This window comes from Bactrocera tryoni, chromosome 2 (assembly GCF_016617805.1).
Source record: "Bactrocera tryoni isolate S06 chromosome 2, CSIRO_BtryS06_freeze2, whole genome shotgun sequence".
NCBI classification, from domain to species: Eukaryota; Metazoa; Arthropoda; class Insecta; order Diptera; family Tephritidae; genus Bactrocera; species Bactrocera tryoni.
In genome coordinates, this window is record NC_052500.1 from 47,256,559 (window position 1) to 47,271,361 (window position 14,803).

A 14,803-nucleotide genomic window follows, 5' to 3' on the forward strand; every position below is an offset into this window, starting at 1 on the left:
CAATAGTTAAACTTATTAAAAATATGTACTCTGTAATGTAGAATACGAAATAGTGTAGTGAACGTTCTTATGTAAATATAGAGACATTTAGACGAATTATATAGAGCACTTATCGTATTAAAGTGGCAACTATTAGGAAAATGCAACACTGTGACGCTAAAGATGTCGAATTCGAGAATTTTTCGAAAATGGAAAGGCGGTGTCGTTTTGTCGCTGCTCTAGTGATTGCCACCTACTTTGAAAATAATTATTGTTCTTAAACTGGAAAGTTAAATAAATCTTGTGTTGAGTGTAAATTTAATAAATCATTTAGGAATACGATACAAATGTATTTTTTTGTTGAAATTAAAAGATATTTGTTAAGATCTATTTAGAGATAGTCTGTATTTATAGCAAAACAAAATTGCTAACTGCAATTGAGTTTGCTTGTGCATTGTCCGGCAACGCTTATTGGCGTCTTTGTCGTCGCATTATATGCACCGCCTTTGGATCAAGCAAAGCGTTTCAATTCTTCAGTTACGGTCGAAATAAGCAGACATTTTTGTTTGAAACACTGTGAAGTGTGAAGAGAAAACGAATATAGAAAAGAAAGTTTTTGGAGTTGTTTCGAAATTCGGGTGAAAAGTGATATTTATTATAAAGACGCCGAATAGAATTAAGTTTAATATAATCTGAAAGGAGCAGGTAATTAGAAAAATTTGATTTGCAAAATTAAAGTTTTAGAATTTGCCTTGGTTAAGAATGGTATGAAAAGTGAAGTTTATAAAAGGAGTAGTGCATGAGAATTGAAAGAAAATTCTGTATAACGATATGTGTTATTAAAGAAAATAGTTACCCACGGGAGAATCAAAGTTATAGCAATGCACTTTTAAAGTTAATGCGTTTTTCTTTGTTTAACTGAAGAAAATTTGATGTTATAGTAAGAGTAAATTAATTTACTTATACCTTTAGTAAGTAGTTATAACCGGAACATTGCTAAGTAGCATCGTACTACTAGAAATACAACACGACAAAGTGGATTGTCGACGGACTGCCGTGTAAAAGCCATCTTCTCCCCTCCTTGATTCCTGTCGTTCATTGTCGTTTTAAGAGCTGTGAAATGTGTTCAATTTGGGTGTGCCTTCCGCAGCTCTGCCAGAGTTGCGGTCGCGTCGTCGCCAAAGGCGAAGTCACAGGCGCCGGTATAGTAGCAAGTTGGATTATACGGCTTTGTTGTTGCTGGTGTATTGCACTCGAGTTGAAGTCGACTATCGCTGTCGCCTTCGCCTTAATACTTCGTGCGTATTTTCACTCGTTTGTTGCGTCCATATGCGAAGTTCGTTCATTCTACTCGTTATTTTTCGTTTATTCGTGCAATCGCTTATTCCTTTTGGTCCTTTTTGTTTGTGTTTTCTTTGTATTTCTACTATTCATATATATACTTTTTTTATTAAAGTGATGGTGTTAAAATAGCAAAATTTATATGTGAAATACTTGAAACAATAAATGTAGTTTGTTAAATATATATTGGCTTTATGTATTTTTACACACTAAATTACGTACATATGTATATACTATCTATGTATAGCTTTAGATTAAAAAAATTTAACATTTTTAAATGCACATAAAAAAATTTAATAAAATGAGTAATATTATAATAAAATGGACAATATTATAAGGTATATAACATTTTCCTAAGTAAGAATATATGTTACTAACATTAGCGTGATATATTACAATTTTTATCGTAAGCAGTTACTTACATTCAACAAAAGGGCGTTATTCCTCAAAATAAGTTTTCATATACACATACATATGTACATATGTATGTATCCAAGATTATATGTAAATTGCGTAAAATATTGAGCTAAATTTGCATGTAAAAAAAAATAGTGAATCGGGTTAACTCATATGGTCAAATAAGTAGATACATATGTATTGATCCTAGTAAAAATATAATTTCTTCATTTCATAATAATTAAAAATAACGGAACAGTAAAAGCTAAATATTTATTAGGACTATTCATATTAGGTAGAGTTACTTATAATCTATAGATATTCTAATACAACTAGTTATCAGTACAAGTATCTATCGAATCAAGTAGAATTTAAAATTTTGCTACATACATATGTATATAGGAAGAAGGTGTGTTTGTTGGCCGATTTCGTTCATTCATTTTCACAATGTCACATAAGAATGTAAGAACAATGTCATGCACTAAATTTTGTCGAAATCGGTTGGTCAGGTCCCGAGATATGGGATTTCACCAAAAAGTGGACGCATCGTCCAATTTTCACGCCGGCTCCCTTAAAATTTACTTATATCATCTCGGTGGTAAAATTTAATGTCTGACATATTTAGTTATTTATTCATCGCGCTTTTAGTAGTTTTTAACAGTACCGTTATATGGGGAGTGAACTCCGATTTCATTCATTTTCACACTGTCGGTAGAAGTTCTTATAAGATTTATACTCAGCGAATTTGGTTGTTGTAGCTTGAGGAGATATGTATTTTAAACTTGTTAGAGGGGAGGGCCACGCCCACTTTTTCAAAAAATTTTGCCCACAGGTTCCGCTTGCACGGACGGACGGACAGAAAAATTAGGGATACACAACCAAATATTAAAAGATAAAAACTGTTTAACCATGAAACTATTTCGCGCTTTGTTTAATCGCATCAGAATATATGAATTTAAATTTGTTTTAATGAGTTAATTTTTTCTAATTTGAAAAGAAAAATATTCTATTAAAAAAATTAAAAATTGAATTTTAAAGCCTATTTTATGTTTTAGTTTTGTCGCATACTGTATTTACGTACCTTTGTGTGTATATAGCAAATTTACCATATAGCTTATACATATAAGGCCTTAATCACATAAGGGCGCTAACACAAACAAGATTGTAATGTGATCAGTTATATTAATAAACAACTTATGATCCAGGAACGATTGGATATATTATATTGTTTATCAATAATCTATTGTGGTTGATTTTTTTGTTCAATAGATTTGCGAATAATGCAGCTCGAACTTGAAAATAATATTGTATGAACCACTAACTTTGTTTATGGTTACATAACTTTGTTATGACTTGAATTCCATTTGCCTTCAATATACTTAGGATGTTGATCTTACAGTAAATTTTCCAAATTTATTATTATCATTATAATTAAATTGTCAATACATTAAAATAATTCATAGCAGTACAAAATTTAAGTTCTTTATTATTTATTTATTTTATTCTTTATGTGAGGAAAGCAATGTGACCATGTCATATATTTTATGTATAAAAATATATTCAAATAATGTTGTAACTTTTGCAAATAAAGAATTGTACAATAGAGTAGAGTAGAGTTAGGTTTATGTAAAAAATAATTAGTATTCTTGACGATTTATTGTTGATAAGTAATAACTGTCAATTGTAAAAAAAAGAAATATATACATGTGTATATGATACAAACTTCAGTAATTTTTAATGTTGATATCTACTATCTTTATATTTTATCTAAAAGTTATTCATTCAAAAAAGTATATTTCACACATTGATTAGCGTCGCAGCGAGTAAAAAAACCTTTTATTATATACTTTGCTGTGTAATTTCATAGCTGGGGCGGGATTGATTAAGGCTTAGATATTAGTTATTCGTATGTATATACAATAATCAATACATACAAACGTGCCAGATATATGTGTGTGTATATTTATTATATTGGTCAATGAACGTGCAAGAAAATACTTTGCGTCGGACTTTTCGCTTACGAGTTCAATCACATGAACTCGCGTGGCATCTGCTTGCCGGCTCTAATATACGTATGTACACAAAATTTTTAATAAAATTTTGTGTATGTTTGTACTTATGTATGAACATACGTTATAGATAAATTATACATAAATAGTTTTAAGTACATATGTACATACATATAAAAATATGCGTAAATGATAATACATATAGAAGCGTGGGCTTCGTAAATTATTTTGACTGCCGGTTAACTTGTCGAATTTTCTGTTGCTCATATTTTGGCGCTTAACTCCATGTGAAGGTCAATCATATGAAAGTTACGTGCTAGTTTCTTTTGTTATTTTATTTTAATAAGTTGACAAAACAAAAATTTATGCAACGGTTCTTTTTCATTATAAGCGACAGAGGGACTATTGTACTTACTTTTTTCCCCAATTTATAACTTTAATGAAATGTATACTTTATAGTATGATTCCCTTTTGAAATAATACATAGTTATCTTCACCCGCAAAAACAATACTTGATGTCAAGGCGGTGGCGTAACGGCAATTAGTCACAATTATGAATATGATTCGTTTTACCGCAGTTTACATATAAAATAACGTTTCGTACATACATAAGCATATAAAAATATGTATCTACACACATATTTGTTCTATCCACCACCGCAATAGATATCAAAACGGGGAAAATTGAATACAACCTACCGGAAGTAGTGAGAATGGTTATGAATTATTGAATAGTATTAGCCATTTTATTTCATATACTATGGTCAGTTGTCACAAACCAAATAAAAAATAACATTTTTCATTATACGAAAAAAAGCTGAAGTAATAAAGTATTTTAATGTCAAATATGAAAGTTTCTGTACAACTATTTATCCGTCAGGTTAATAACCGTTAAGCATGCCGTCTATTTATACATACCTACATACATTCATATTTACCATCATCAACTGAAGAGAATTAAGATGATGTGAAAAACGTCAATCAAAGGAGCGAAATTCATTACATTAGCGATATAAGTTTTAGACCGATATTAATTTCATTTATATTGAGCTCCAAATCATTAATATATTTATATAACTTTAAAGAACATGGCTGTATTAAACTTCATTAAAATATGACACAATTTGACTAACCTAAACGGTTTAAAGACGGGTGTAAAGTCAGAAATAATTAGATAAAGTACTTGTATTGAGAGCATTTTGACTTTGTTCTGGTATACTTGAGAACTTATTTTGAGTCAATTTTATAAATATGTAATGAAATATAAATATAGTATATATGGATTAAAATCAGGCGAACGTTTCAAAATCCTGACTCAGTTATATCGGGACCAAGTTATTATTTATTTTCTATTTTATTAGAAAAATACTCTCTGTAAATTTCATTAAAATTTTATGGTTTTGACACGTTAATTTATTGATTTATCGCGTTTTTAGTAGTTTTGAACAAAACCGTTAATGGGAAGAGGACGGTAATATAATCCGATTTCATCCATTTTCATACTGTCGATAGGGGGTTCTTATAAGATTTGTCCGAATCAATGCCCATTTTTTTAAATTTTTAGACCTCAGGTGGTTCTGCAACCTCCAGTAACAAATAATTTAGTACTTAGTTATGGCATTTTATAGGTTTTTGATTAATTGTGTTTGTGGGCTTGGCAGTGGTTCTATTACGCCCATCTACGAACTCATATTCTCTTCTTATGCCAAGGAACAGATGGAACCAAGTTTCATTAAGATATCTTAATTTTCATTCAAGTTATTGCTTACACAGACGGACATATGGACACATAAATATGTATCTCTGTATATGTATGTATATACATATGTACATACATAAGTATAATAGTAGTAGTAGTATAGTAAAGCGGATATTACTATTTGAATACTTCCTAAATGGTTATGCCTTATTATGTTGAGAATTTAAAGCAATAATTCATATCAACGACGAAGAATGGGCAGCAAAAAACGAAAAAATTACACTCTTCACTGCACACTTCATGATTCTTTGATATTGTAGACTCGGTAGACTCAATCTCTTTTGATGCGTCTTTGGATTATTAATTTTATTTTTTAGTTCTTACATGCATATATTATTATATGTATCTAACGGAATGAATTGTGAATAATTTTAAATAAAAAATTATATTTAATATATGTATAATATGCAATACATTTTATATGTATTTGTACATATATATGTACATACACAAGTTTATAAGTACTTTCGTTAAAATTTATCAGGGTTGAAGTACGATTTTATTTATTATTTTTTCTTATACAATTCTTACTACTGTGAATAACAATAATGTCAGATGCATAAAGGATGTAAATTTACTAACATCACAAAGTGTCGGAAATTAAGTAACAATGGAGGTATACCATGGCCTGTGACCACTAGAAATACAATTATCATTGTTATTTGATATAATTTTGTGTGCCGACTGACATGGAGATGAAATCATTTGAAGAATTTCGATTTCCTCCGTTTTTTTTTATCAAAAGCATTGTCAATCTTCAAAGCAGTATACATTAATTGCGTTTTGTTGAATCGAGCTTTTAAATTAACTTTTTTTTGTAAATGTCATTTTTATCTTGAAGTTTTGTGGCAGTTCTGTGCAGAAAAATTTCAGTAATTTATATCACTCGTTTTAATCATATTTCATTTGATTATCTTAAAGCAATTTTTGGCTTATTTCAATAACAAAATAAAACTGCGAACAAACCAAAATAAAAGAAAGTCGTGTTAGTTACTTCATTTATAACTTAAGAACGGCTGAACCGATTGGCTGAATTATGGGCAAAGGACGCAAATGCATTCATAACAAACCAAACACGATATCTAGCATAAAAATATAGCGGAATAATTGGAGTCTTGATAGAAAGTAAAATTGCTAAATATTGGGAATGGTAGAATAGAACTGCAACCAAATACACAGTGCAATGAATTAAAACTGGCTCAGCAATCATTCGATGAATAATATACCACGTGCGTTCCAAAAGACTGATGCCATAACCTTCCCAGCTGATTTTTTCTCTTTCCACGCTTGAGAACCATTTCATAACATGCAGTCCACTAAGTTGACTGGCTTTCACTGATGCACAGCCCAAATTCAACAGTATTTTTTCCCCAAAAATCAATGCTTTATTAACGCATGAAATGCTTTTCGATTCATTTTTTTTTATAAACCAACACAAGTTGCCTGATCAAAAATACAATATCTCCTTAACTAATAGTTATAATGTAACTCATAGAAATCATATAGGTGGTATTAGTAGTACTAACTATGTATCAGCCACAGTAAATCTTGGACGAGTCCTCTAGTATAAAAATAATAAATTAATTAAAATATTAATAATCAGTTTACTCAAGAAAATGGAAACTATAAATTGTTTCGAAATTCATTCTGATCGTCCAACTTACGTTGACTAGCACAACTAAATTATATTTAGGCCCTTCTGAATGCTAGGTACATATATTATGTATGATTGTGACGAATTTCCTTTCTTGATTTTAGCGTATGTAGTCGTAGAAGTGATTCATTGAACTTTCTCGTCTAAAGGGTGGTTTCTACAGTGAGTCATTTTCTCACCCCAATTAAATTTCATATTACAATTGCTTGATAGTCATTACATGCTGAATATTTTCGGTTATTTTTTCTTGTACATACATACATACACATGTAGTACTAAAAATAAATGACTCCGATGTAGGGAATCTCTTCTTAACATTGTTATTTTCAATTTAATTAGCAGCCTTCTGTATATTACTTATGAAAACAAAATAAACTGAAGTATAAAATATCGTGGAAGGATGTATGTACAAACATACATATGTGTGTGTTATGTCAATCCATGTGTATCTGGTTGTGCGTTAAAATGAAAAATTAAAGAATCAATACTCAATGAAATAAATACTAAATTTTGAAGGCAAAGAATAAAGTATTTTCTTCTAAAGTGGGTATGAACATAGAGTTGAATAATAGACTGTATGCTCGACTTCACCGGAAAATATGTTCAAAGTTATACTCAACCAGTTAAAACGAATGTTTTTATTTGCCAATTTTTGCTGTGCGAAATAAATACTATATATTTCAACCACGAATTTATTTAAATTTAATGAAGACATTATTATGAGGCCAACTGAGGTTTGCACTGTTTCGCAAGTTATCAATTTCGTGTGTCAGACTACACCAATGTTTATAAGAAATTGTAAATATGTACATACATACAGTCTTTTTTGCATGTAACATGATTCATAGCACTTTAGTACATGATATACTTATGTATGTACATATATTGTTTAATGTATTGAAGGTCCATATAATACTACATACATACTTAGTGCAGTACTTACAGTTGAAAATGTATGTCTTGCGATACGATTGAAACAAAGAGTCATGTACTCGTATTGCAATTCGTAATCAATTAGGCAGCAGCATTGCGAGCTATAATTTATTTACATACATCCGTTGCATTCTACAGATACTTGAGTTTAACGAATGCGTGATGCATATCGTACACTAAAAGCATACATACATATGCAGGAATATACTTTAGTAGATTGTGTTCACATTTTACAGCATTCTCTTACAACAAGTTTGTGGCCTGATAAGAAACTTACAAAGCCAATGAAATTGTATTGTTTTCTTTTTTTATTCTTTTTTATTTAACGATTTACAAAATGTATTTTCGTCTGTTGGTAGATATTTTTATTTATCGAAACAGTCACTTATAAATAAACTAGCCTCATTCAGAATATTGCCAGTTTGAATGATTCTGGGTGCATTTGAATTTATCTGTAATGCTTTTCAGTATATTTGTATTTGTTATACGTTTTTCAGGCGTCAAAAAGACAATATGGGTAAGACTCAGAGCAAACGTTCAGTTGATATAACCACCGAAGCCAAGAAAAATCCAGATGAAGATGTTACCGGCAAGTTGGAAAAAATTGAAGATCTCGATCAAAAACAGGTGAATGGCGATGCAAGTTCTCAGGAGAATGTTGAAACGGAGGTATATAACAAAATATATATTCTGTTAAATATGAATACACTTGCCTTTAAACTTACAATCAAAATTGCGATTTTTTTAATTTAATATGTTTTTAATTGAAGAAAAATCAGAATAGACTGAGTGAAAAAAGTATTTATCAAATTAAAAACTGGAATATACATATGTATGTAAGGGGATAAAAAGGAAATATTTACATATTTCTAAATGAAACACTATAATTAAAAGCAATTAAATATAAATAGGATAAAAAGCGCTAATTTATTAAAAATAAGTTCTTTTTCAAAAGATGATAAAAGTTGAAAGACACGACGAAGTATGCAAACGCGAAAAATTTAAATGCTGAAATTTTTTTAGTTTCTAATAATAAGCCTGGAATAAAAATATTTAATTTTGGGATTAAACTTTTCAACTTTCATTCTTGTAATTCGGATAAAATTTTTTAGTGTTTCAATTGGGTGTTTGAGATTTAATTGAAATTTTATTTCAATAGTTTTATAATGCATTATTTTTAATTTCTAAATTTTTAAAAAGAAGTATGTCATAGATATATACAATATATGTATGTTTTTTTTTATAATGATCAGGTTTACAAAAGAATTACAGACACAAAATATTTATTGTTATTGTTTTTATTTGAGGCATTACAGAAAAAAGATGGTGATGAAACTGAAAATGACAAAGACTTGACAACCGAAAAGAGTGGTGGTGATAATGGTGCACAAGATGGTGGTGGTGACAGTAATACGGGACAAAGTAATGCAAGTGCTGCGGAGTCTGCTTCTAAGGAAGACGAATCAACTGGCCCAAAGGATGGTAATAAAAGCACTGAAGAAATTTCGCCCCTCTCCGATGAGAATAACAAAAAGCCCAAGAAGGAGAAGGTCAAAAAGAAATGGTCTTTCCGTAGCATTTCATTTGGAAAAAAAGATAAACAAAAGCCAGCTAAAGCCGAGGATGCAGCAACTGAAAATGCGGCAGCTACAAATGGTGATGCCGCAGCACAAGTGGGTAATGGTGCTGGCACAGAAGAGGTAAATTTGTATCCATTAATTGCATTATTTAATTTTATTCGTATATTTAACTTACCTGCTCTATTTGTTTCTTTAATAGACGGCTGAAAAAGTGCAAAAAGATGGAGCTGCCGGAGATTCCGAGGAAAAGAATTCTAACGAGAAGGCCACTGAAAATGGCGAAAGCTCTGAGAAAGAATTGAATGGTGAAAAAACGTCAACTTCTACTACACCAGTTGAAGAGCAGGCTGTAAAGGAAATCTCTTCCAATGAAAACACCACCAACATCACAAACAACACCACCGAAACCACAAGTTCAGTTGTAATTGAGAATAGCTCAACCACTGCCACTGAAAATAATCAGACTGAGAAGCAAACTACTGCCACTACCACTAATTTAGCCGCAGAGACTCCTGAAAGTGCACCTGCCGTCGTGAGTAATGGTGATACAATCGAGAATAACGGCACTGAAACGTTATCGACTGCCGATGACCAGAAAGATCAAGTAACAGACAAAGCAGCGGACTTGATGGGGGAAACGTCTGACGTTGCCGAAAAAATTAAAAGCATTCCAAATGTTGTAAACGAGATGTCCGATAACAAAGGTGTGCATCAAAATGGTACGAGCGCAAATGGTGACGAACTCGAAACTGAAAATGAGTCCAAATCACAAGTTGAGGTAATATTCCAAACAGATAAAGCTGCCCTCACAGAAGAATTAGTTACTTTGAATACCGCTACTACTTCCTCTCCACCCAATACAACCCCTATTTTAATCCCTGACCCCACCATCACCATCGAATCGACGTTGAACGAAATTAGCGAGAAAGTCGCAATAAACAACGAAAGCATGATTACAGATTTGACTGATAAACAAATAGAAGAAACAGCAGCGGTTACTGCTGATTGTGCTACAAGTGCTGTAGTAGACATGACTTTAAAGGCAATCGAACCTGAATCAACATCTACAGTTTCAGTTACAGATCAAACTGAAGTCACTAATGTTGATACAGGTAAGGTTGCGTTCAACGAGCCTGAAGCGGAAATTGATACGAATGCAGATCAATACAAAGCCGAAAGCCAATGTGAAGATACAACCGGAGATTTAATTGCTACTGTAAGTGCAACGTCAACGGCTGCTGAATCCCCAAAACCTCCTCCGCTACCTGTTTCCCCTCCACCATCACAAGTATCAGTTTTTGCGTTCAATGATAATAATCAAGTTGAGGAAGAGGGAATATGTGGTACTTCCACGCATATTGCTGCTGAAAAGGAAACTTCAGATCTATCAACATCCGCCATAATACAACAAAAAGATGTCGATGACATACCAAATTCACAACTTTGTACTGAAGAACCGCAACTATGCGCTGAGGGTGTCGAACCTTGCACTGAGAACTCTCAACTTTCTATTGAGCAAGCCAGCCATAACGAAGATACTGAAAGCGGAACTGTTCCATCTTTATCGGATAATGCTCCTGTAACAACTGCGCAAAGTCCTCCATCCTATGCAAGTGAGCATTTTGAAGTTTCTGAAGCGCCAAAAGCTTCTATGGAACAAGTAGAAGAAATTCAACATAACGTATTGATCGTCAAGGAGGATATCGCGAGCGATACTCTTCCCAATTCGACAGAAGAAGCTGTAGCAGTTCCTGAACAAGTTTTCGATAACACTGAAAACCAGTTTGTAATGGCGGCCGCAGCAGTTGTAGATGAGATAACTGAAAAAGCTGTAGAGTTAATTCAACAACAAAAAGATATCGAAGAGAATCATCCGGATATAAATGAATCAAACATCATAACAACAAATGAAGATATTAAGACTGATAATGAAGATATCGAAATGAACCCAGTTGAGGATGGTATTGAAAATAGTGAAGTCGTCACCTTTCATGTGAAGGGAGTCTCGATGGAAGAAATTATTGAGAAAATGGAATCGTCAAATATTAATTGCGAGAAGACAGATTCTGATAAGAGTAAGCAGTTAACTATTGAGTCACACCTACTTGATAGTCTAAAAATGACTGATAACCATATAGTGGAGGAGGAAAAAGACTTTGCTACAGAAATGTGTAATCAGACTGTGGTCAGCGTTAATGAGATACAAAATTAATGTTCAAACGATAAAGAAACACAAAATTTTATATATATAAATACGAACTATAAATACAGCACTTTATAAAAGATATGATTAAATTCGTATTCGAAACGCAAACAATTGCTGTTTGGGCATCTAAGGTGAATACCAAAATTCAAAACTAAATAAACTAATTGCATTGTAAGAGGTTTAGAAAAAAATTCAAACAGAATGACATTGTTTGCTAGAAATAAACACATACATACATGCATATATATATCATATGCCATTTTGTTGTACTTGCTTTTCGATAACTGATTGCATGGTTCATAGCGCTGTTATTCGTATTTGATGAATTGTTTGGCCGATTGATTTAAGGAAAGCACCAAAGTTTTTCTCATTTCGGCTAACAACATAAAATATCTAAAAATGTTTGTCCATTTAGTACTGTATAAAATTACTGCAAATATGTGGGATAATTTCTTTATTTAGGGTAATTATATAATTAAATTGTTTGAGTAACTAAAACTACAAAAACATGAAGTACTGAGTTATTTTAATACATATACTTGTATTTTGTAGAGCAACACTTTTAAACGCGATCTGAACGTTCAATTAATTGAGAAAAAAAAGTTACAATAATTAATTGGTCAACAATTCATTCGTAAAATCGTTACTAACAAACGCCTTTGTATAACATTTTCGAGCTACGCAACTAAGTAACATTTTTAAGATGTGTAATTAACCATTTGTTTATTAATCAATCAATATATTGAAAATATTGCATAGTAATATGCAGCGAATGGTCTTATACGAAACGTATTTAATTTTTTTGCGTTCTCTGATTACTTGAAACTACGAATTTCTATATACTTATTAAAATCACTATGTTTATCTTGTTAATCAAAATTAAAATTAATAAAATTCATCTTCCGAACTCAAACATTTTTCTACGAATAATTGTACGCATTTCAATGCCCTGCACCAATGCAATCACTCATATTAAACGTAAAAAAAATACAAAAAAAAAAAATCTTCAAATGTGCTGTATTCTATTCGCCTTACTCCTCATCCCGTAAGTGTCTTATTTTTTTTCATTTACATGTGCTAACTCTTTGATTAGTGCCAAACTCCTAGACGCCTTTCCCTTTTCTATATTTTAACATTTTTGTAGGAATAACATTGACGCATTATTCATATGTTAAATTTAAATGGAAATGTTTTTTTTATCATGATGTTTATTTATGTTTCATTTAAATAAACTTACTTCTAGTTTGCTCTTATAAAACTTGTTTCTATTTTCTCTCGATTTGTTTGTACAGGATATTACTAATGCTAAGGATCTAAAGGAGAGTGCTGCGGCAGAGGTCACAACACAGGATCTTCCCGTTATATGCGAATAATCCTATTCATAATTATATTATATAAACGAAAAACAAAAAAAAAACGAAAGAAATACATTTTTAACATTTACATATTTTAATCATTTTGTACAACTTCATATCCCTAATCCAAGATTATATGCAAAATAAAGTATACACAAAATTTCTAAAAACAAAACTTCGCTAATCTGTTGATACCGTTATCATTCTTCTGTAGCAAGCGGTTAAAGTGATGCTACTGAATGAGTTTCATCTTCCAAATGGGAATTACGATAATGAAACAAGTAGCTCGATCTTACTTAGCTTGACATCTACATATATATTTGTTTCAATTATTTCTGCTTCCTAAATCCAGATCGTATTGTTGCTTTATCTGCCAAATCGCAGGCAAAAAAGTTGAGACCGAGTTTGTTTAGATGTGCGTAATCGGACAACTGCCACGCCCACAAGGCATCATTAATCGAAAACTTGTAAAATGCTATAATTAGGCAATGACTAAAAATATAAGCCTGTAAAAGTGGATTGCAGTAGCAAGGAGCACCTGTGGGTACAAAATTTTCAAAAAATGTACATGGTCTTCTAATATTTTTAATGCACATATCGCCTAAACTAGTAAAGCTGCAATAACTAAATTCGCTAATACCAATTATTATGAGAACTTCTTCCTACTGTGTGAAAATAGGTGAAATAGTATTATAACCCCGCCCACTCCGCAAATGGCGGTTTTGTTAAAAACTATTAAAAGTGCGGTAAATCAGTAACTAAATCCTTCAGAGGCATAAAATTCTAAACCCAAGAGGGTTTTATACCAGTCAAAACTGGACTACGGCGTGGCACCGCACACATATAAGTGCAATAACATATCACCGGACCTACCCGACCAATTTCAACCAAATTCGATATTTGACATTACCCTGATGTTCTTATGTTATATTGTAAAAATGACGCAATGGGACTACAACTACGCCTACTTCCCAAGTAGCATAATTTTAAATTCCATACGATTATTTCTCTTTCCAATACACAAATCCTATAATATAAAACCTTTCACTAATAGTGGTTTTGAGTTAAGCCCGCTCGAGTCTAAAAATTATCGAAATCGGACCATATCTTTTTAATATATGGATTCCAGTGTGTATAGCTGACTTTTTACCGAAACTATCGGTGTAACTGTGAGGTATACTATATTATTGAAATTCAGTTAAACTATTTCTTTGATAATAACATGTAAACCCTTGTTTCAATAGTGGTTTGAATCGGGTCAATTCTTCCCTGAGTCCTTAATACAAAGATTTTCGAACTTCTAGACGACTGTACAGCATATATGATGGCAGTTATTTTAGTTCGGAAGATACGGTTACACCCGAACACCCTTCTTTATTTTTATCTAATTCTAATTGAATAATTCAAAACGTTATACGAGTATAAGGGTATTGAATTGGTCTTGAATGAGAAGAAATTCAGGGGTGTTATGGAATCCAAGACAGAATTGCTTAGCTGTCAGAGTTGCAAACCAATTCTGATTATCAATGGTGTCACAGAATCTGAATGAATTTTCGTCTTTTCTAACATACGCAAAACCAATATTCGAACC

At 31.7% G+C, this 14,803-nt stretch overlaps 1 protein-coding gene across 2 annotated transcripts; it reads left to right on the plus strand.

Annotated features, from left to right (window-relative positions):
* Window positions 1-444: 444 nt before the first annotated feature.
* Window positions 445-13,237, plus strand: LOC120767705 (A-kinase anchor protein 200). 2 transcript variants are annotated; one of them, XM_040093901.1, is made up of 5 exons: window positions 445-684; window positions 8,569-8,740; window positions 9,379-9,771; window positions 9,851-11,988; window positions 13,150-13,237. In XM_040093901.1, the coding sequence occupies exons 2-4, from the start codon at window positions 8,585-8,587 to the stop codon at window positions 11,861-11,863; spliced, it is 2,562 nt and encodes an 853-aa protein (XP_039949835.1). In that variant the 5' UTR covers window positions 445-684; window positions 8,569-8,584; the 3' UTR covers window positions 11,864-11,988; window positions 13,150-13,237. The 2 variants fall into 2 exon arrangements, with proteins under 2 accessions (XP_039949835.1, XP_039949834.1); XM_040093900.1 differs by lacking the exon at window positions 445-684 and having other exon boundaries at window positions 9,388-9,771.
* Window positions 13,238-14,803: the final 1,566 nt, after the last annotated feature.

Bases quoted from the DNA above. Each gene is read 5' to 3' on its own strand.
- LOC120767705 (XM_040093901.1), top strand. From the start codon at position 8,585: ATGGGTAAGACTCAGAGCAAACGTTCAGTTGATATAACCACCGAAGCC. The intron at 8,741-9,378 runs GTATATAACAAA...TTTTTATTTGAG, and splicing joins AGGAGAATGTTGAAACGGAG to GCATTACAGAAAAAAGATGG. The intron at 9,772-9,850 runs GTAAATTTGTAT...TTTCTTTAATAG, and splicing joins ATGGTGCTGGCACAGAAGAG to ACGGCTGAAAAAGTGCAAAA.